The 24,862-nt window shown below is 36.7% G+C and overlaps 1 protein-coding gene across 6 annotated transcripts in view; it reads left to right on the forward strand.

Moving 5' to 3' along the window:
- Positions 1 to 24,862, forward strand: part of LOC149800124 (uncharacterized) — a 114,487-nt gene that overhangs the window by 61,252 nt on the left and 28,373 nt on the right. For all 6 annotated transcript variants that reach the window (XR_016421328.1, XM_089959720.1, XM_089959723.1 and 3 more), the window contains exons 17-24: positions 207 to 308; positions 3,107 to 3,245; positions 4,618 to 4,998; positions 5,792 to 7,498; positions 8,171 to 8,538; positions 10,659 to 10,860; positions 18,298 to 19,119; positions 20,608 to 20,770. Coding sequence is in view for 5 of the 6 variants with exons in the window: in XM_089959720.1 (XP_089815846.1) it covers positions 207 to 308; positions 3,107 to 3,245; positions 4,618 to 4,998; positions 5,792 to 7,498; positions 8,171 to 8,538; positions 10,659 to 10,860; positions 18,298 to 19,119; positions 20,608 to 20,770 (3,884 nt within the window). In the remaining variant the exon portion in view is untranslated. The remainder of the gene's footprint in view (positions 1 to 206; positions 309 to 3,106; positions 3,246 to 4,617; positions 4,999 to 5,791; positions 7,499 to 8,170; positions 8,539 to 10,658; positions 10,861 to 18,297; positions 19,120 to 20,607; positions 20,771 to 24,862) is intronic.

Here is a 24,862-nt window from a genome sequence, read left to right on the forward strand (position 1 = left end):
AATGTATAGCAGGAACTATGTTATTATGAAGAGCCTCATAGTGAGAAAGTGCTGTATCAAGTTAAATTAATTATGGATTTGAATGTTCAAGCAGCAAAAGGTTATACCCTATGTCATGGGATGGAACACTCTAGGTGAAAAAATACACAGTAGGATCTGCTTGATAAATTTAAAGGTCACATTTTGTTTGTTTTAATATTCTTCAGGGACGGCTATCAAATCTAAGCCCAGAGGAGTTGCGTAATCAGCTTAAAAACATTCAGAAGCGGAAAGAAGAGATTGTTAATGAGTTTCTTCCAGATTCATCTGTAAGTATCTTCTAACGTTTCCATCTCTTTTTTCTATTTTTCCTTTTTTTGGAATAATATCAATATTACCACAGAGCCATCACCATTATCCTTATTATCAAGATGGGGGATCCCTATAGGAATCATTTCCATTTTTGTCATTTCATCCATTCGGAACTCTGTAACCAACAAAGCTCTGCAACCCTTTTATGTAATTGGGTGTAGGTGAATTGCCAATTATGTATAGATGTGTGTTTTAGTGGCTTTATCTTTTCATGGAGTTATTATTAACCCCTTTTTTCAATCAGTTTTAAATTTCCACTGCAATGCTCAGGAACCATTCAGAATATTCTGATAGAGTTTGGTGTGTACATTGTCTTTTTGACCTAGATGTGCCCTTCATGTGTCTTGTCTTGTCAGCTCCATTTTTGGGTAGGATTATGGCCCATGACAATCACTTCCTATCTTCACATGGGTGTTGTATGTCACTGTCATAGCATAAGATGCATTCTGATACAGTTTGGTCTGTACCTTGTCACATAGACCTAAGTGCACCTTTTATACTTTGTAATGTCAACTGATTTTGAATGGCTTCGGTTTTTGGTTTTTGTGAGTTTAATTCCATTTTCAGTACATGATATTTATACATAGTATGTTGGTGGAGGAAGAATCTCGGAAGACCCAAATAATTTTTCCACAGGCAAAGATGACATGTCAGCAATCTTTAAAGGCAAGCACCTTAAAGCACTCGGTTGCTTGGGCCCCCACATTTTGGATACTGTTATGAATTTGAGCTTGCCCAAAAGATAATATCACAACATGATATTGAGTAAAATACAAGGAAAAAATAAATTATTCGTCTATTTTAAAGAAAATTGCATTATATTTATTTAAACTTTTGTTTTCCTTTTATCATTCTTGCACCCTAAAACTAGAGGCCGACCGAAATTCGGTTTTGGTTTTGGTTTCGGCGCCAAAAGTTGGCAAATGGCCTCTTTCGGCATAGTTTCTGTTTTGGCCGAAGCCAAAAAGTTAGCTTTCGATTTGCTTACGGTTTCGGCCGAAATTGATATTGACTTTCGGTCATCAGCCAAAGATCTGTTTTAACTCTCAGAATGCAATGCTAGTGCTGCGTCTCTTACTCTGCTTGTCGGCCGGTCAGTCGGCGCTAGGCAATTCTAGGCACTGTTGCATTTCAGTCTACTCGCGTGTTGAATACAGAGATTTTGAAGTCTGACAATATTGATAATTTCAGTTAGTTAAACTGTGCGAATTAATCTGTGTGAAGTAGAAAATTGAAGTTAATAATAAACGAAATAGTTAACCACCGCAAAGAATGTTGAAAAATGCAGTGTGGGATTACTACACAAAAATCGATTCTGATGCAAGCAAGGTGCAGTGCAAAGAATGCAACAAACTGTTATCACTTGGCAGCGATAAACCAAGACTTCAGACAGTTTCAGGCTTGAAAGGTCATCTTTCCAGCTGCCACAAGGAGCTCCATGGTACGTATCTCAAGAGGTCCATGAACAACGGAAGAGAGCGTGCCTCGAAAAAGATGATGATGGAAGAGAAAGCGACTAAACATGCATTACTGAATTTTGTGCAGACATCCTTGACGTCAAAGGTCGAGAGCAGAATGGTCTGGCCTGATGACCACGTTGCAGTTCAGAGAATTGATAAGTGCATCATGGACTTCGACATGTTACCCTACTCAGTTGTTGAAGTGTAGCATTGCATCATGACCCATGCCTATTTAATAAATCTTGTGTTCGGCAGCTTCGGTTTATCTTTCGGTTTCGGCCGAAGGTGTAGTCAAACTTGCGGTTTCGGCTTCGGTTTCGTCCGAAAGTCAATTTATAACTTTCGGTCTGGTTTCGTTTGCGGCCAAAACCAGAAATTTAGTTTCGGTCGGCCTCTATATGACAATAATTTAAAATATGTAAATAATACATGCTGATACCTGTATATATTAGAAAGAGTTAGAATGCAGATATAGCTAGAAGAACAAAAGCAGGCATGTATGTGTATATACAGATAAATGGATTGGTAGAAGAGGGTTTGGAAATAGCTAGAGTTTTAAGTAAGAGAGACACAGAGAGTTAGACTGTCAGTAATGATTTGTTTATACTCAGCTGAAGGATATGTGATTTTATCTGTTTATTTAATAATTACCAGTCAATCACCTTGAAATCTGTGAAGTGCCTAAAAATATTTGACAATCCGACTTTAGAGAAAGATTTAAGAGCACTTAATTTTGTCCATTTAATTGTTTACTGAGTTCTCCTGTAATTGTAATTCTCACATAAACAGTGGATCAAATGCACCACTTCTACATGTTACATTTTTTTAAAATCAGTCACGCTTTGAATGAAATCTTTATGGTTGATCATCATTTGAGACAATACCTCTTTCAGACTGTCAGAAAGGCCTTATGAGTTGTCTTATTAACAGTAACCATCTACTTGCCATAAAATTGGCAACATCCAACAAGACAGTTTTTGAAAACCGATTGTTTCGAGTTGTCATGTGACAAACTGCCCAAGTTGAACTTAGGATATGAAAGTCATTGAATCCCTGATAGGTACAGATAGATTAATTAAAATGTAATGATATATTAAAATATAAATATTCATTATTTATTTGTCAAAACTTCTTTAGATAGTAAATGATCAGAAAATCACATTTTTTTGTTAATGGATTAGTAGGTATCTTCCTGCATATAATGACTTTCTGCTCATAATGACTGTTTTAGTTGGTTCCCATAGTGATTGTTATTCAAAGTTTTCATTGTATTTTTTTGAATATTTCCTGTTAAGCCTGGAAGCAGTGGAGAAGAGGGTGTTCAACAAGATACCAAGGATATATCATGGGAAGTCCCTGACCACCAGCGACACAACTTGTCAACAATAATTGAGGTGGACTCTCCAGTCAGTAGTGCCAAGCTGTCTAAATCAGGTAAGTAAAGAGCTGTTGGCATATTTGTTGTTTCTTTCTTTTTTCCCATTGTAATTTATATTCCAACTTCTTATTACTATTCTCAGCATTCTTTATAGTCATATCATAGTGTTGTAATGATTTTCTTTTCATAATGTGTCTTCCATTACAGTTTTGCATGCTATAACTTGATGAAGTGCAGTTGTAATATTACTAAGAGTGAGACACATGATTTATTGTACACCAGTAAAAGCGAATGTTGTTGTTATTGTTGTTATTGGGTTTTAATGTGATATTTGATAGGCCATGCATGGCAGCCAGTATAAATGGTGGAGGAAGAACCAGAGAAAACCTTGGGAAGAACCACTGACCCAGGGGAAGCTACTGGTCAGCTTTCTCACGTACCCACATTGGCTGAGCCTGAGACTCAAACCCACACAGACAGAGGTGACTTGGCAGTGGTCCGTAATGGTGATTGCTTTAGACCACTCGACCACTCATGGCCCTCCAAAGATGAATGAGTGGTTTCACACCTGCCAACTAGTTCGTTTTATTGAATCGTCTGATTTTGCATTGAAATTTAGATTTAATATAGATACTTAATTATTAGCCGATTCCGACTGCAAACTGCACAGACCGATATGATGTAGAGTAATGCATCAGCAGATCTGGATCTGTGCAGTTTGTTTGGAGTAATCTTTAAACAAACACCATACACCCAGATCTGCCAGCACACTATGTAATGTGATAGCAGATCATGGTCTATGTTGCTTACAGTTGGGTTTGATTTATAATTGCTTATATATGGTGTATGTCTGTTCCTGACAGTGGTACATGGTGATCCTCCTTGTCTACCCATGCATTTGTATGTCCAGTCTTGGCTTGGCAAGTGTGGGTATGCGAGAAAGCTTGCCTGTAGCTTCACCTGAGTCAGTGGTTCTTCCTGGTGTCTTCTCAGGTTTTTTCGCTACCAGATATACTGTCCACCATGTTGAGCCCATCACGTGCTGAAAAATGGTGTTTAAACCTATAAAACCAACCAAAATCAAACTATTTGTATGTAACATCTCAATTACATCTTGTATTTCAGGCACTGTGGTGCAGAATCTATGTTCAGTGAATAAATTTCTTGTTACCTTTGACATTTATCAGCAAAAGAAATAAGGGGAATGACCTATGAACTGTATTTTTTCTTCTTGATACTGTTCCTTAAATCTGGATAGTAATATGGAGTACATTTTCAAGGATCATAAAGCTTAGGGGCTAAAAGGAGCATGTTCTGCATAATGTTTGTTAATGAGATGCAATTTGCTAATGCAGTGCTTGAAGAGTTTTAAAAAAAGCAATACCTTCCGTCCAAAAATGATCTTAGTTTCATCTTTCTGTTGGTTAGGTTTTTCAAGCCAATCTTCAAATGATGGGGTTGCCTCAGGCCATTTGAGGTGGAGTCAAGACTTTGCTCAGACTGCACAGTCTATTCAGGAGAAATCCAGCCATATGGATGAGCCAAGCTACCATCCCAAATCCAACAATGGTATGTCTATGCATTCAGCTGCTTCAGGGAGCCAGAAGTACAAGCCAGAAGACATTGCTGAGATTCTTTATCGAGCAAAACGTTTCGACCCAGAAGTACTAACAGAATTACAGCAGCAGACGAACAATGTCTTTGATCAAATAATGGCTGATATAGATGATGACTCTCCAGCCAGTCGAGGATACAATTCCAGGGGAAGCTTGTCCACCAGAAGTTTTACCCCTGACTCCTTCTCCACAGGTAGTAAAGGATTTACACGTACATGATTCACTACAGCTGCAGATTCAGAGTGGGGTGGGGTTGAAGGGACTTCAGTTAGATATCAGTTGCAGGTGTAATTGAAACTGTTTCAGGTGTTGAATATTGATCTGTCAGATTTACACAGTATATTTGGTTGAGTCTTTAGAAAACAGAAAGTGCCATTCAATCTTCCTCTTCTCCCAAAAGATGAATTCTTGAATTATCCTAATCAGTGTTTCTTTTTAAATTAGATGTTACAAGAAGTTTTAACTACTTTTGCTAGAAACTTTAGAATGCTGAGAGGTTGGGTAAACTTGAGCTACTTAGACAACCATTTGCTGTGAATTTGTCATCGCAAAACTTAACAGTAACACCTGGTTTCATGGTCAGATTTTATTCTTCTGTATGAATCAAGTCCATTATATGCATTATTGTGAGACAGGAAAATCTATCATATGCATTGATCTCTTATGAAAGGTTAAAATGTATTGTTTTAAATTGTAATTTTCTAGGTTCAAGTCATGATGTTAGGGAGAATACAGTCTGATTTTGAATTTATTAAACCATAGTGAAAACCAGTTATTGCAGATTATTCAAAGACTTATCCTATGACAGTATGGTTTATGTAACATTTGTTTGAAAGGAACTCTTTTCATCAAATTATGAGGACTCGCCTGAACTGCCATTGGTATTGTTTAAGTTGCCAGTGTATTGAAGTTTCACACAGAACATTTGGTTGTCCTCATTGCAACACTATATATACTATATCTATATTTTTTTTCCCTGATGATAGGTCCAGTGGATGAAGAAAGTATTTCCCACTCAAGAGGAGAGCGAGTTGTACAAACCAGTATGAATGGCTTTACAATAACTGAAAGAAAATCTAAGAGGGATGTCCAGTCTGATACCAGTTTCCCTAGCAGCAAAACTTGGGCTGATGAGCTGTCCGAGTATAAAGAGACATTCTATCCACCAAAGTCAGAAAATCAGTCTGTTAGTTCTGCTGAGTCATCATTTAAAATTCTGAAACCTGAAAATGAAGAAGATCAGAGAGCGGCAACAGCACAGTTGTATTCTCATGAAACTGATAGTGTGTTTAACACTGGATTGGATCGATTCCGAGTTTACAAGTCCATTTATCAGGGTTCTGAAACCTCAAGGAGTACACAAGATAGAGAAACTAGTGCAGGTCCTGATTTGCCACCCAGGACCGATAACAGTGCTTCACACGGAATTGGTACTAAAGCTAAGATGGGATTCTTAAGAGTAGAGAATGAAGGAGAGTTTTCAGGGAAAGTTGATAACATAGCTACTCTGAGAAGATCAATTGAGAAGACAAGCCCAGATGAGTCTGATAAATCTGTACAAAACAGTCTATCACAGCATGATGAGTCTCATAAATCTGTACGAAACAGTCTATCAAAGCACAATGAGTCTGATAAATCTGTACGAAACAGTCTATCACAGCATGATGTGTCTGATAAATCTGTACGAAACGGTCTATCACAGCATGATGAGTCTGATAAATCTTTTCGAAACAGTCTATCACAGCATGATGAGTCTGATAAATCTGTACGAAACAGTCTGTCACAGCAATCTTTCCCAGATGGCAGTGGTGGTGGGGGAAGGGAACTGTTTTCCTTATCTGCTATAGAATCTCATTCATCATACAGTGCAGGTAAAAGGTCATTGGAACCCCCAACACGTAAATCTCCTGTTGGCCTTAATGCAGAGACCGATTCATCCAGGTCACGCCTTCTTGACTCAAATTCACAGCCACTGTCAGAATATTCATTCTCAACCACTCCCGACAACCTTGTTTTGAATTCTCAGGGTAATTTGAGATTCAAGAAGAAATCTGATAGCAGCTTAAACTTTGATCTGAGCAGTGGACCTCTTTTGTCCTCAGGCACTATGTCTGGAATCACAGAAGAGTTGCCATCATTCAAGGATACTGAACAACTTACATCACTGTCTCTGTCAACTGGCACTGAGTCACCTTCCCATGGGACCAAATCCTCTATCTCATTTGCTCCTGTTTCATTGGAGATATTGAAAAGTATACGTGATAAGGCTGAAAGTTTGAAATCGGACTCAAAGCCATTCACTCACATAATGAGTGAGAACTCATTCAGCACTACCTCAGGCCTCAGTCTTAGCCAGTACTCGAACCAATCAAATGAATCACAGCTCCAGTTAAGTAAAGGAGAGAGTGCTGTGTCCAATAACTCCAGTGAAAGTGGCACGAGTGTGCTTGAGAAACGTTTTGCCAGTCTAGATCAGTTGATTAGTGAATCCAAAATGCTGATAGCAAAACACAAACAATTGATTGACAAAAATAAGAAATTGGAAGGAGCCCAGTCTGGTTCAAAGGAGGGAACTTCAGCTGAGAAAAGGTTATCAAGGGAAATTACTCCAGATTCATCACTGATAGAGTCTGATCAGTCACCAGCAAAGAAAAGCAGGGAAACAAGTTACTTATCAGGAAGAACTATTTCAGGTAGTGTTTATGTACTCTATTTATGCATGTAGTTGTATAGATAATTGCAATATAAATCTGAATGCCTGACAAGCACCACTTATAAATTAAATTCAGTCTAAATGCATGACAAGATTATATTAACAGTTACAAGGTGACAACAAAGCAAGTACTGTATCTAGAACAGTAACAAATAAAACATAACAAAATTAGTTATATGAACTCAGAATACTGTAAACTATTAAAATTTGTTGTACAATTAAGCAAAAAAAACAGTTCTAACACACCTTTTGAATGTAACTTGCTAACACACCTTTGGATATAACATGTTTTGTTACCAGTAGAACCTCAGATTTACAACATTACTATGATATAGTCAGAATTTTGACACCATTGTGACATCATTACTTTTTTGTGAGAGTGTGCCATGTACAAGTAGATTGTTTGCTGTTTTCAACAAAATTGTCCAAAACTTGTTGAAATTGGGATGAAAGTTTTGTGCTTAAGGCTTTGACAACACTAATGGTGGATTTATAGTTACCTTTCCTCATCAGTAAAGTACATTAAAATCATAGAATCCTTGATATACAGGACTGTTATCTACATAACGAAATTTACACTCCTAAAGCTGTTCCTTTTCTGAAAATCTTACTTTTTTCTTATTTTACACCCCAAGTTACATCTTTTCTTCAGAGAGGGCAAACCAGTCTTCCTCATCACTTGAGAGTTTCAAGGATAAGTTTCATAAATTTGAAGCCTCCACGACTGATGGTTCTAAAAGTGAGACAAGTAAATTTGGAGCTTCATGGAGGGATGATTCTTTTGGGAAAGCAAGTCAAGTTGGATCTTCTGTATTGAATGATTTCAAAATAAGTAAAGACAGAGTCTCTGGACATAAAATGGATGATTCTATGGATAGAATGAGTAAAGAAAGAACTACAATGGATGATTCAAGTCAGCTTTATGGGACTGACACTTCCAAAATATCAGGGACAGGTTTGTTCTCTCATTTGTCATCAGCCAAGAAAGAGATAACTACAGATGAAAATAGCTTGGAATATGTAAGTTAGTTTTAGATCTATACTACAGCGCTGTGTGAAATTGTTGGTCATATTTATTTTATTGTATATTGAAGCTTCATTTATCTGAACTATTTTTATCCAGTTATCTTGGTATCCAGAAGACAATATTAATGATCGGATGAACTCTTTGACACAATTTGTTTATTGGATTCCTTGTTTATTTGTACCAAATGTTTATGTGGTATCTCATTACTGTAATTTTCACTCAGTGCCTTAAATCAATATGTGTAAGATAAGTAAGATAAAAAGAAATGAATAAATGCATAAGGTATTCACAGACTACTGTTACTGAAATGAAAGAAAGAATAATAAATGACACTAGTATATGAGAATTGCATTGAATACATACTCAAACTGACTCCTTCTTCAGGTGAAACTGTTGTTGAAAAAATAAATTGCTCATGAAAGTACATCTCACTGTATCCATGCATGCTTAATCCCTATGAACAACATGGCTGTAAAATACTAGAACTGTTGCTTGAAGCACAATTACTAATGAAGCATTAGGTATATTCACTAATTAAAGCAGATTATTGAAGCTCATACTTCACTGAATTTAGGAGAGAACTGGTGAATAAATGTCAATCATGTCAGCTGGTACACAATTATTTGTCAGGTAAATATTCGTATAATTATTGAATTAGGTTAGTCTAACTTTATTCATACCTTGGTAATCAGGTCTGATCTTTCGCACATTTTCATTTGAGTTATTGATTCAACTTGAATTTGGCTTGATTGATGATGTTCTGAGGTACACTAATGCAGCACTCTGATCTTCACCAGTGACCATTTCTTGATGGTCTCCATCACATGCTTAGCATACCAGTTATGTATATGTGGCAATGGAAAGAAAGGAGTGATTCCATTGTTTTCTAACTTAGTAAGCATCACTGTACTTTGATTGACCCTTAACTCATTTGGCCCCAGAGGTTTTTGTCATTTTCGTCTGAAATGTGCGTAGGAATGAGACTTGGGGTGCTATTTCTGAACACATCATAATACAGCGGTTTTCAACAGATTATCCATGAGAATAATGCCTAGTTGTATTAGAAACATCAATTTCCATTGGTTATTTTGCTTGTGCATGAGCAGAAGGGTAAAAGTTGGAGTTCTTTTTTTTTTTTTTTTTTTTTTTGCTTAATAGACCCATCATTTTCGTATGGAGACCGCAATTTATTCCAAATGCCCACCTTATCCTAGTTTTTGCAAAGGTTCACCTGTCTGTGTTCAGTTAAGACCGGTATGCCTTAGATCTGAGGCCAAAAGGTCTAAAATCCGGACACAAAATCGCATTCCGATCTCGAGTGAATTTTGGGTGAAAAAAAAACGGGTCCAAAAAATGAGCTTTTTCTCTCTGTATTTTGTAGTGCAACTAGAACTTCCAGATTATTTGATACCATTTTAGAGCTATATCTGTCTGCTTTTTTTTAATACCACCCACGTTGGTCTATCTTAAATGGCCTCGATGCTGCAGGGCTTTGAAGTAGGGTACAGCCTCATCACGCCTACAGACGGGATCGGGGCTGAATCGGTTAACTGGATTGAGCAAAGGGCAGCTGGTCTTGTTTCTGGTTCACATGTTGAATGATGACATTATTCAAACTGACAGAGATCAAAGTTTAATTTGACCACTCTTAAGCTGCATTGTTAATGCAGCTGTCATCAGAATGTACTGATGGGGCAGCTTTGTAGATAGTCTTTTAAGGAAGAGATCATATACATACACTTTAATATCAGGTTAGTTTAGCGTTATTGGTTGCATCGGCTCCCTTTGATGTTGAGTGTAAGTGATTGATTTTGACAGGTGTTTGATTTGTGTTCATGTAGGTGGTGGTATTGTTTTAACTGTTGTAATGACCACAATTTGTTACCAGCATAGTTTTATTTTGTTTACATTTTTTGGGAGGTGTTTACAAATGTGTAAACTTTGACAGGCAAAACTATTCATTTTACCCAGGAAAATGTCTTTTTTCACAAAACTTGGAAAAATGAGATCTGTGGAAATAAACTACAATATTGGGGCACAATCTTTGTCATCAAGGTAGTCTAGATGATTGATATTTCATGGTACTTTCATATTATTGAATTTTTTTCTCTAGTTAAGTGAGAACAGCCGAGGAATCTCAGAGGAGCCAAACCTGACACTTATCACTCTGGAATCTGATGAAGAAGAACCTGACAAATATACAGGCAAGGCATCTGACAGTGAAGACTCATCTCTTTTGTCATTTGAGCATCATGAGAAATTGATTGCTGTTGACTCAGTGGAGAGATCTCATGCCATGGTAGAGAAGAACAACAGTAAGATAGCTATTTTGTTAAAGTCTGTTTTATGATCAGTGATGTTTTCTCTGTCTTATTAGAGATGGTGAGACTAATAAAGTCCCATGATATGTATTGGTTTGGGATAAGGAAATTTATCATATGCATTGTTGTGGGATAGGGAAATCCATCACATGCATTGGCATGGAATAGGGAAATCCGTCATATGCATTGGTGTGGGATAGAGAAATCCATCACATGCATTGGCATGGTATAGGGAAATCCGTCATATGCATTGGTGTGTGATAGGGAAATCATTCATATACATTGGTGTGGGACATGGAATCCATTATATGCATTGGTGTGGGACAGGGAAATCATCATATGCATTGGTGTGGGATAAGGAAATCCATCATATGCATTGGTGTGGGACCGGGAAATCCATCATATGCATTGGTGTGGGATAAGGAAATCCATCATATGCATTGGTGTGGGACAGGGAAATCCATCATATGCATTTGTGTGGGATAGGGAAATCCATCATATGCATTGGTGTGGGTTAGGGAATTACATCATATGCATTGGTGTGGGACAGGGAAATCGTCATATGCATTGGTGTGGGATAAGGAAATCCATCATATGCATTGGTGTGGGTTAGATAATTACATCATATACATTGGTGTGGGACAGGGAAATTGTCATATGCATTTGTGTGGGATAGGGAAATCCATCATATGCATTGGTGTGGGTTAGGGAATTACATCATATGCATTGGTGTGGGACAGGGAAATCGTCATATGCATTGGTGTGGGACTGGGAAATCCATCATATACATTGGTGTGGGACCGGGAAATCCATCATATGCATTGGTGTGGGATAAGGAAATCCATCATATGCATTGGTGTGGGACAGGGAAATCCATCATATGCACTGGTGTGAGTTAGGGAATTACATCATATGCATTGGTGTGGGACAGGGAAATCATCATATGCATTGGTGTGGGATAAGGAAATCCATCACATGCATTGGTGTGAGTTAGGGAATTCCATAATATGCATTGGTGTGGGATAGGGAAATTATTATATGCATTGGTGTGGGATAAGGAAATCCATCATATGCATTAGTGTGGGACAGGGAAATCCATTATTTGCATTGGTGTGGGATATGGAAATCCATTATATGTATTGGTCAGGGAAAACAAATCTGTTATATTCATACATATCAAATAGGGAATTCCCACTTCCAAAATTCTGATAAAGAACATTGTTTTGAATCTTAATTCCTAACCCCATATTCTAATACTGATAGTGAGATTTCTGTATCCCACACCATACATATGATGCAATATTTTCTTCATATCAGGCTCGAAATGAGTAGTGATAAAAAGAGGGCAGATTATTGTAACAGACCTAACCATGCCAAAACATTTTCTTATAATTACTTTAAGGAATAGTTTGCCAGCAAAAGCATAGAATATAAAATATGAAGAACAGATCAAATTATCATTGAGGATCTAATCATATGAAGATTATACTTGCCATTTTTACTCATGTATAAGTCAGGTCCTACTGCAAACAACACAGACTCTGATCTGCAGTCACATAATGCACTCGTTTATCAGGGTCTGTGTTCTACTGCTCATCATCAGTCTCATGACCTAGTGTGGTCATTGAGGCACTGTGCTGCTGAACATCTGACCAGTTCCCTCCACTTGTCTTGATCATGTGCCAATGCCTGTGTCTCCGCAAAACTTTTCCTGGTCCATTCTGTGATGTTGTCAGTCCACTTTTTTCTCTGTCTACCTCTCCTTCTGCCACCCTGGACGCTGCTCTGCAGGACTGTTGTGGATAGACTGTTGGCTTTAGTGACATGGCCATACCATTTCAGCTTTCTCTTTTTGACGGTGGTGAGGAGGTCCTCATATTGGCCTACTTTGCACCTGATGTTGTTACGCACTTCTTCATTTGTAATGTGGTCCATGTAAGAGATGCCAAGGATGGTTCTACTGCTAAGTTCTAGCAAACTGCATGGACCCAAATCTGCCAGTGTTATGCAACAGCAGATCTTGGTCTGTGAATTTTTCACTACCCTTATCATGTCAAACACTAACCAAGATCCTTGTGAATTTGTATATTTTCCTTATTACAAAGGTGGATGAAATTGGGAACACATTGCTTACAATCATACTTTGTTTTGTTAGGGTTAAAACTTACCAATCGCTAGTTTGCCCACAGGCATATTTTGTTTATATCATTATTAAGAATATTTGCAGTCAAGACTGAATCTTCAACTACAGTGTCATTGGACACATCATCTGCAAATAATTTGATATGACACTGAATGTCATTCACAGCACGACCGATAAACAGCAATATCATTGATATTTTGTGGATTCAATTTTCCTGGTTTTGCAAAAAAATACATTTTTGTGGGGACTTAAATTTGTGGTTTTGCCTGTCAAAATTTGCATATTTGTATGGATTTTAAGTACTCCAAATAAAGAATACGAACAAACAAAACAAACAGTAGTCATTTCAGCAATTAAAAACAATGCTACCTCCAGCATGAGCACAAATCAAGTACATGTCAAGATCACTCTCTTGCAAGCAACATCAAAGGCAGTTGATGAAGCCAGCAACACTGAGCGAATTGGTTATGAAAGTGCATGTGTCTGATCTATTTCTTAAAATACTGTTGATAAAGTTGTATCCTCAATTACTTTATGATAACCATGGTATCAACACATTGGTTTGGAGTGGTAAAATGCAACTTATCCCTATCAGTTCAGATAATGTCATCATCCCACATGTGAACGAGACATGTGACCAGCTGCCCCTTGATCAAAGCAGTTAGTAAGCCATGTCATCATTTGAATTGTTCATGAAAGGGAGCCAAACCAGCCAGCATTTCTAAGCTGATCGGTTATTAAAATGATCTGTTCTGTTAAACACTGTCCATAAAGTTGCATCGTCATTTACTTTCAGATGACCATGGGATTAGCACTGGTGAAATTCACAGTGGTAAAATTCAACTCATAAATCGTCATATGTTCAGATAATGTCATCATTCGACATCTGAACCAAACATGGGCCCAGCTGACCTTTCCTCAATGCATTTATCAAGCAGTGTCGATATTTGACATGTTTAGAGCTTATCAAAGTACAGAGATGCTAACTAAATTGAAAAACAATGGAATCACTCCTTTTATTTCAGCCTGATTTGAGTACAAATCAACTTCAGCTGCTAGATTTTATTGCAGACTTTATCATTCAAACCAGTTCATGCTGAATAGATAATTGCAGCTCATGAAAAATCATGTGAAAGATCAGACCTAATTATCCATGACTTTGAGAATGCTGGATTTGTTTAATTCAACAATTTCAGAATTATTTACCAGTGCATGAGCAAACCTTGATTGGCACGATGTTGATTCATTTGTTTGTTCCAAACATCAGTGAAGTGGTAGCTTCATTACTCTGCAGTAATTAAAGTAGTGCATACATAACATTTCATTAATAATTTTGCTTCATGCAATAGTTCTTGTGTTTTTACAATCATGTAATTCTTTGGGATTAAGATAGAATGAATAAAATGAGACACTCTTTCATGGGTATTTAAAGTTTTCAGCAACAGTTTCTCTTGAGGGAAGAATTGATTTGAAAAAGTATTATCTAATTTTCATATCATTTAATATTCTTTTTTTCATTTTCAGTAATACTAGTGCTTGAATACCTTTTGATTTTACTAGTTTCTCCTTACATCACAATATATCAATTTAAGGCAGTAAGTGGAAATTACATCTACTGGATAGCATGTAGATATGTGTGCGTTGAAACAATATAAAAAGCATTATATTTTTTTAAAGGGTTAAATTAAAACAAACACATGTAAAAACTAACATTTTATTACCAGATTACATAAATGGTGTTGATTTATCAAGCAACTCTGTTGATCTTTCTCATTGATATACAATAAGGAATGGTGGGGGTGGCTTTTCTATCATGTGTGGCTAATTTTTGTTTGCGTTTTAAAATTCATGGTTCAGTTTAGCAACAGATCCATGCCAGTTGGTATCCCATGCCAATTGTTGATACCATTATGTGCTAAAATTAATGTGCATCTATAATACACCTCCAGGAAACTCCAGGTTCAATGTGTTTACCACTACTATGACTTTCAATGGGCCTCCTCAATGGGGCATGAATTTCATTGTCCTGGTCTGTCTTTTCACGAAACCACTACAGATAATTCTCCTATCCCAGTGGTGGTCAAAACTTTGCCCACCTGACCATACAGTCAGTGTTTTAGATTATATGAAGTTCATCTCAGCAAATGGGAGGACCTCACATGGTTTACAACAGGATCAGCAACTGGAAATGATCTGCACATACACCATCATGACAGGCTTGGATGCAACCACCTGCCCAACATCGAAGAAGTGATTTTGGGTGTGGTCCAATAAATAGCTTTTATTACATACCAATCCCTGGAAATGAAAGTCCCATGGAAGCTTTTAAATTGTGAGTTATGACAGGTGATGCTGTCTGGAAAGGTCATTCTCATCCTAGCTAACAATTCAACAGTAGTCAATTACTTCAGAAGGCAAGGGAGAACCAAGTCATTGAACCTCAGCCTTCATGTTTTGGATTTTCTCTGTGGTGTCATCATTAATTCCACATCAATGTCTACAACATCCAAGTCAAGCTTAGTGTTGTAAAAGACCCAATGTCACCCACAAAATCTGCCAGTTAATGGTGTTCAGTCAGATCTGTGCCCTATTTGGGTTGACTTCATATGGACCTATTTGCGGGAAGGTGGAATGCAAAGTTCCACATCTGAAAGCCTGTGTAGTGAAAGCTCTTTCTCTGAATAAGAACTGTTTCAAAGCATAAGCCTTTTTGTTATGTCCACTGATATCCAGTCATGCAAAAAGTGAGATAATTTGCAGGCCAGCTAATGTTGTTTGCTCCCTTCACATACGAAAAATCATTGATTGGATACCAATTGAACTTAGCAGTGGAAATTCACATGAAGATCCTTCTGCTCTGACATACTGCAAGTTTTCGTCTGAATCGAGAGATATTGAACCTGTGTACCTGATTTATAGCAAGTAAGCCCTGAGCAAGAAATGGTTTTCACAACAAGTGGTGGACAGAATTGTGCAGGCAAGAAGGGCTATCACTTTGAAAGCCTATGAGGGTATGTGTGCAGGGAAGAAGGGCTATCACTTTGAAAGCCTATGAGGGTATGTGGTGAAGGCAAGAAGAGCTATCACTTTGAAAGCCTATGAGGGTATGTGGTGCAGGCAAGAAGGGCTATCACTTTGAAAGCCTATGAGGGTATGTGGTGCAGGCAAGAAGGGCTATCACTTTGAAAGTCTACGAGGGTATGTGGTGCAGGCAAGAAGAGCTATCACTTTGAAAGCCTACGAGGGTATTTGGTGCATGCAAGAAGGGCTATCACTTTGAAAGCCTATGAGGGTATGTGGTGCAATCACAATCAGATATATCTCCTTCAGAGTCTCAGTGCCTTAGATAACTTACTTCCTCCCATGATGTTTCAAGAAGAAGTTTGCTTCCATGAAAATGAAGGACTTCTGTTTCACAACTTCAGACACTCTGCATTAGCATGGAAGAGAGAATATAGGCCATAACAGTGAGCTTTCTGACCTTGTGAACTTTGAATCATCTCAACTACAGGCTCTGGTACATTTTCTCTCACTCATGACTAACCCATCATTTTTCTTGAAACCTTTGTCTTCTTTAGATCTTTTGTTTCCAGGCATCAGCAGGACCCCATCAAGCTTCTGAAGTGGCACCCAAAGTGAACTTGAAACTGTTGTCTTCTTTCGACCTTTTGCCCCTAGGCATCAGCATTGCATTTTTTTATATTTAAAATTATAAGACTTAACTCCAGTGAAGGAGCTTTGACTTACATAAAGATGCCACAGTTATTGACTGTCATATTGAAATAAGTACTCTCACAGAATGCAAGCTTTGCAGAACATCAGTGCAGAATCGATTCAGAGCACTGTATATGTAATGATACTTTTAGTTATGACTTAAAGAATTCAGAGCTGTTTAATTACCCACCCACCCCCAACCCCACCAGCTACCACCCAAAATAAGCACACATCTGATGTTAAAACGAAATAAACTTGGGTGGAAAGCAAATGAAATTTGGATCTTTTACATGGAGGCAGTTTTGCGTATTTATAGCAGAAGCATTACTTCAAAATGACAGAGAATGTACAATTTCAAAAGTTCTAACAATTGTTTGCATTTCCATTGATAATGATTTAACTCATTTTGTGTTAAAACATTACCACATCATTACATCATTATAGTATGTTTATGGGGGAGTAATAACAATAAATTGGGTGGGTACAGCAAGTCATTGATATGGAGTAATCTGCTTAACTTGTTGAAAAAAACACTGCTTCAGCGTCTCTGATAACTAATGGATCATCAGTCATGTTTTGCTCTTGTTTTTTTAGATTGTGTCACTAACTTTTTAATGTGAAAACCATATTTTTCCCCTAGTTTAGTTTTGTTGTAGAACTTGTCAGAAACTGCTTTTTATTTTATACATATGTATGAAATGCAAACAAATATGTGATGAAATATTTTTCATGTTTTTTAAATTCTTGACATGTGAAAATATAAGATTTCCCATCATGCTATGTAGTAATTGATTGTGTGTGCCAATAGCTGTGATATTTGCAGCAAGAAAAGCAAGCATTTTGTGAGCTTGAGCAATAAATGAAAACTTACTTTTCAAGCATGGAAATGAATTTTTGCTGAAGACAGTTGACTTGTAACCATTTGTTTCTTTCTGAAGTTATGCCTCTTTTACTAGCTTGCCAACTGCATGGAAAACCTAATGTGTTGCATCACTCAACTTGCTTTTGTGGTCAGATGTGGTAAAATCCATGTAGTGGTAAAAATTTCAGAAATTTTATCGCAACAGATTAGCTCATCTCAAATCAGCATTTATCTCAAACCACTGATATTTTTATGATCGGTCAATAAATGTGATTAAAACTGAGGCGAATGTACAAAAAGGGGAGTGGGTGGCATGCAGAAGAATGAGTATAATATTTGAAACTTTAATTCAGAAACAATAATAAAAATAAAATGTATTTCCATATGTTAATATTGGATGTATTTCATCTTCTGTTACAAAAAACTATATATTTTAAGTTGTGGCTTTGATCTTCAAATAGCTCGTTTTTTGTGTACCACAAAATGAAATATGTACAGTATTAATTGAAGACAATAAAATATCCTGTATGTCATATACCTTATGGTATTCATTTCCTGTCAGTAACCAGTCTGATGCTTGATTCTGATATTATGATCATGCTTTTAATTACCTTTAAAAAAAAATAGACATAAGACTGTTGTTGCTAGCTAATTGCAAGTAGATGAATACTCTTTAATGATTAAGATGTTGTATCATTTTTTTTTTTGTCAGAGGTGGAGAGAAAGGAACAGGACCAGAAGCACATGGAATTCATGGATGAGACCAGCAAGAGAGTAACTGAATTGAAAGAAAAGACCAAAGCTATGCATATGGAACAAGAGAGGGAGTGTGAACCTGTATTCAGAGCAGTACCTGGTCGTGCTGAAACCACACTTTCAATGTCAATGAAATTCAGTGCTCATACACCTGTCAGACGAAATTCATTAAATCTTGAGAAATCAGTGCTCACAGACCTTGGCTTAGAACAGGAAGATAAAGATGAAAAAAGTCCAGAATCTAGCAAGTCAAGGCCATTGGAAAACGATAAAAAGAAATTGGAGAGGTCAAGGTCAGTTGACAGTGGAAGTACCAGGTCAAAATTCATGAAGTCCCTTGAGCTGGATTTGACAAAATCCCTTAGAGACCAAAGAAATGACAGTGGAAAAGGATCAGAGAAAAGAGTTGTAGCTGTACCTCTGAATAAAGCTCTTCAGCCTAGAGATAAAAATGGTGCCAAAACTCCTGATAGTCCTTCACCTTCCCCAAGATCAAGGCCAGCTGGAGGTCAGCCACAGAAATTTTTATATGGACAGGGCAGGTCCTTGGACAATGAGCAGCCAGAGGTCTCAAAATCCAAACCTTTAATGGGAATTGGCAGCCTTGCAGGGGAGATAAAATTGTTTGGAGGAAGTAAAGGACTGGCTCTGAAGAATGGCCAGAATGGAAGGAATGGACATTCAGCATTACCCAGACAGCAAGCACTTAAGTCTCAAACTGAAGGACTTTCCAAGACGTTGTCTTCATGGAAAAAAAGCAGAACAATGAAGCCCACTGGTATTTTCTTTTTAATAATGTATTTTTATCTTACGTCATCTGTATTAGGAATGGTCAGAAATAGGTATGACCTTTATGGTGGCAATGGTGGTTGTGGCTTAATCAATAATAATAGTAGTAGTAGTAGTAGTAATAATAATAATAATAATAATAATAATAATAATAATAATAATATTATTATTATTACTATTATTATTATTATAATTATTATTATTATTATTATTATTATTATTATTATTATTATTATTTAATCTACTGTATATACTTGCTTTAAAAGTCAGACCCAACTGCAAACTGCCATAAACCCAGATCTGCTGTCATAAATGTTCTGGCAGATCAGCATCTATGCAGTTTGCTAGGATTAATCATTTAAACAAGCAACATACTGATCTGTCAGACAATTATGAGATACCAGATCATTTTTTTTTTCCAATTGGTATCTTACTTATATTTGAGTATTTATGGTAAATTTTATTTGCTACTGTTAGACCGATCTGGTGGCCTAGTGGTTAGAGCATCCACCTTGGATGCGGGAGGCCTCAGGATTGAACCCCAGTTGAATCATACCAAAGACTTATGAAAATGGTGCTTCAGCTGCCAGGCTTGATGCTCAGTATTTAGAGGTTAGTGTTAGGACTGGTCAGCCTGGTGTCAGGATAATGTGACTGGGTGGGACATAATACTTCATGTCTGTGACATGATTCCCCAATGCTAGACATCACTATAGACTGCCACACTGCAGACATCATAGCAATATGACTGAAAATGTTTTAAAGCTACATTAAAAATCCAAATCATACACACACACACACACACACACACAACTTTTATGAACTTGTTGATCTTTCTGGCCTGTCTGTAGAGTAGTACTTTGCTAGTGAATGTGATACTTCAAAACAAGAATGGTGCAGGTTTGAATCCTGCAATTAGATCATTTTTGGTTAGCTGCCATAACATGTCCTAGGCATGGCAATTTACCAGCTTGCCTTGAGCATGTTGTAGCCTTAATGTGTTGATGTGCTGTAAAATAGAAACCAAACTAAAGAAAAATATCCCTCCATTTTTCAAACAGTGGCTGTTTCCAAGTTATCAGAAACTATAGAAGTCTTTTGGTGCTTAAAAAGTGAGAACATAATGCCAGTACTGAATCTGGCTGTACAGCAGTTTTTGAAAATTATATTTTTTCATGCTGACAATGATCAGTCCTATGAATTATTTCAGTTTTAATCAAACTTTCATTTTCATTGGCATTTAAATTGGGAAAAGCTCTGCAGCCCTTCTCACAAGGTATCATTGGCTTTTTGGGTGGGTGGGTGGGTGGAGAAGGTCTGTTTTTGGAAGCATAAAATCCAAGAAGTAAAACTGCTGGTTTATAGTATTCTACAGATGTCCCGTGTGAAGCTCTGCTCAGCATCATAGCACAGTTATTGGGTGGTTCATAGTGTTCTGAGAAAGTCTCACAAACCCTTGATAATTTAACAATTTCAGGCTCAGTTACTCAACCAGTGTCTGTCAGATCATCGACAATAAACACGAAGGTTCCACCTAATTCTGTCAAAGTTCTACCTGATGAGTTTGATATATCAGCCGCCTCAGAAGAAGAGGAGAGAAGGAGAAGAGCTGAACGAGAGGAGTATGAGAAAAAGCTTAGGTATCTAAATAATGAAGTTTCTTAATTAAGTTTGTCTTTGCCAAAGTTTGACATGCAGTGATATGCTTTGTTTTGCTTTCTGGTTACAGAATTGCAGATTTATTGCTTCAGTTAGCTCCACCCTGACAAATTAGAGTGTTCATCGTGAGGAAATTTTAATACACCTCTTCCTCAATAATTCATAAGCAATGGCTTCCATAAAATAGGCTGCAGCATAAGTGAGGGCATGAGTTAGCTCAAATTTTGGTTACAAGTTCTGAGGAAAAGGGGTAAAGTTGACATACACTTCTAATAGATTATTGCATCTGTTATCTTGGAGTTGCCTCCCTTTTAGGATTGGGTCATGTCTGTCCATCATAAACACAAATGAACTAACTCTTCACAGCTTGAATTACAAAGGCAAAATCTATCAATAAATTTGCACTGGTTATTTTTTCAAGGTTACAGTTCTAAATGTCAGTATAAGTTTCTTTTGCCAATAGCATGCAGATATGACTGAGTACAATTCCATGTTTTTATCACCCTGCCTCTGTATAGCTGGGGATATACATTAATCCTAGTGTATATTCATCCATCACATTTTAAATCTGACACGTGTTAGCACAACTGTTCCCACACTTTCTGATAAAAATGGATGATTTATTCGTATTATTGTCATCACCTTGAGACGAGCACATCTCCAGACCATCTTGCGCCTGGAATTTTAGAGTTATTGCCCTTTCTGTCTTGTAGCAGTGTATGACACTCATTAGCATAGCTAGTCCTGCATTTTTGGATGCATTACTATGAAACTTGGGAGATATTATGGTTATGACGTAAAAATTTGCATATCAACATACAACTCTGCTTCCACAATTATTGTTAGAGTTACTGTCATGTAACCTAATGGCATGTATGATCCAGTCCTGTCATCACAACTGGTCTCAACATTGTAATGGATTGCCATGAAACTACCCAATTACTGCCATTTTTGTTTCTTAGCTCAATGCAGTGAATGATACAATCTCATTGGCACAACCAGTTCTGCAGTTTGTCTTGCATTTCTTTTTTTAATCACTGCGAAACTTGTTTTGTTTTATGGTAATCATCTAAATAGAAATATGCTGACAAATCTTTGTGCTCCCAAAAATTTTGTAAGAGTTATTGCCCTTTTGACTTGATGCTGTGTATGACAAAAATGTGTGTATGCAACTATTTAAAGTCTTGTAACCTAACGACATGTATGATCCAGTCCTGTCATCACAACTGGTCTCAACATTGTAATGGATTGTCGTGAAACTACCCAATTACTGCCATTTTTGTTTCTTAGCTCAATGCAGTGAATGATACAATCTCATTGGCACAACCAGTTCTGCAGTTTGTCTTGCATTTCTTTTTTTAATCACTGCGAAACTTGTTTTGTTTTATGGTAATCATCTAAATAGAAATATGCAGACAAATCTTTGTGCTCCCAAAAATTTTGTAAGAGTTATTGCCCTTTTGACTTGATGCTGTGTATGACAAAAATGTGTGTATGCAACTGTTTAAAGTCTTGCAGGTTTTATTGGATTGCTTTGAAACTTTGTACACATTATGTTCATTATCAGCATGTTGACAAATCAGTATATTTACAAGAATTTTCAGAGGTGTTGTGTGCTTTTTGTTCTTGCAGATTTATCTCTGTCATGAGGTAAGGGTGCGCTGTGGGAGGGTTAAGAGTATATTTATGTGAGCAAATTACTCACCATTGCCCAGGTTTGTGCAGTTGTCTTGCAGCTGTCTCATTGTCCTTTAATACCAATAAATCTGGAGGTTTAGAAGAAAAAAAATATGGCAAAGAGAAGGAGAAAGGGCAAACAAATATGTCCACTTTACAAGAACTTTACAAGTTATTTTCATATTACTGCAAATTTGCATGAACAGTACAAAATCAAAGATTTAGACAATTGCAGCATGAGATGCTTAAAATTAAATTAGGCTAACTCTATTCCACGATGTTTTGTGATATCAGCGTCTTTAATGTGTTGTAATTGGCTGGAGACAGTTAACCACTTTAACTGATTTCATTGTGTCAAATACCGTTAAGTCCCCAGTAGTTGGCAGAGTGAAAACAGCTTAGCTGCTGAGTAAGCAAAGTTTTATAGCTGCTTTTGATTACATAATCTTTTGATTCCCTATCATTAAACTTGAGATATGTGTCATTATGACATTTTTTACACTGATATTTTTCATATATTTCTTTTATATCTTTATATCCTGTTATTATCAAAAGATAACGATTTTAACATTTGAAATACGTTAATATGTTAAATATAAAAAGTCTCTGTGTTGTCATCTATTTTTTAATTTTTATTACCAACTTTAAAAATAAAAGAGCCATGCAAGTAGGCTTGTGAAATGGCCAGCTGTGGATTAATGAGGGAGTGGTGTATATGGAGAATTATTACTTAGCCAAAATAGATCAATGTATAATGCAAAATTCTTTTGTATATGATGTACCATAACTCAAATTTTTTATTGTTTTATTTGCATGGAATGCAGGCAATTATTATACTGTATTTCTGTGTATAATGTCATGTATTTTGACGTTTATGCATGAAATATCAGTAAAACTTTGAATTACTATTTTGGCTTCAGCAGTTTGTTGTGCACAAGCTTTTGTTTTTCCTTCCCTCAAAGTCTCTAATATTCATCTTGTCTTCACTCATTTTATGATGTGTTCATATTTTTTTTTGTATTTGATTATATCTGACATTACCATTTAGCTCATCAAGCCATATGGTTAAGTGAACTTAATGGTATCATCCTGTATCAGTTGTGCTTTGTCCACAATGTGCAAATCAGCAATTTCTTGTTAGCATTCTGGACACCATATTTCTGAACCAATTTTTTTTCCTCACTTGGAATATGGGCTTATATCATCAAGATCTCATGTGAGTTTGATAATAAGCAATATTCATGCATATTAATTAGGTGATCTTGTCTCAGATTGGTTGAGCACATTGCCTCTCTGGCGGCCATATTTCTATTTCAGTTTTGATCAAACTTGGAATCTGTATTGCAGCAGTCTTGTGCAAATTAAGTTTTGAGTAAGGACCATGCATGTTGATGAGGTGATCTTGCGTCTCATTGGTTGAGCTTTTACCAATCTGATTCTGATACTGATCAGAATGATTACAGATGAAGTTAATAGTGAATATCACTAATTGGCTCAGCTTGTTACTGAATTTCTGATTAAACTTGGAATATGGGCTTATAACATTTGGATCTCAGATGAGTTCAAGAGAAGCAAGAGCCACACATATGAAGCAATCTTGTATATGATTGACTAAGTTTTTAATCATAATACAAGCTGTGTGTTTGATAGGATTTTGATAAAAGATCTTAGATGAGAACAATTAGGAGCAAAGATTTATGCATATTAATGAGGTGATCTTGCACCTGATTGGTTGAGCTGGTCAGTGCTCTTGCAGTGGATTGTGATCAGATTCATTAAATAGTATCATTAAGATGTTGGAGGAAGTTTAGTATGAGACTGATTTATTCCTGTTTATGAGGTAATGTTTTATCTGATTGGCTAGTGTTTTGCCACTCTGGGACAAACTTTTGACCCAGTTTTGATACAGCTTGATTAATAAGCATGAATCTTCTTGTTTTACAGTGTTATATATGTATAAGATTTAATGGTACACGTGCATAATACTGGCTATACAGATGCCTCCATAGTTAGTTCTTATAACATGCAGAATGCCATACTAGGAATTTTCTATGTCCCCAAACCTGCAGATTCAGTAATATATAGCTGCATATAATAATAAAGTGATTTTGCATCCGACTTTTGATTACATTTTTTATCTGATTTGAATAGAACTTGAGAAATAAGTGTATATCCTCAAGACCTTGGTTCGGATTAGTTATAGGAGTGATCTATTCATATAAAATAGGTAGAATGCAAACGTGATAAAGGTTGATAGTTTTAATAGGGTTGTATTTCTTCTAATACTATATAGGCTGCATAATGAAATAATCAGCTGTTAAGTTCTATAAGCCAGGTGAGTGATTTCAAGCCAACTTGGACCTCTTGTTTTTTTTTTTTTACATGTTTATTAAGTT

Source organism: Sinohyriopsis cumingii, chromosome 5 (assembly GCF_028554795.1).
Source record: "Sinohyriopsis cumingii isolate HCF-2022 chromosome 5, ASM2855479v2, whole genome shotgun sequence".
NCBI lineage: Eukaryota > Metazoa > Mollusca > Bivalvia > Unionida > Unionidae > Sinohyriopsis > Sinohyriopsis cumingii.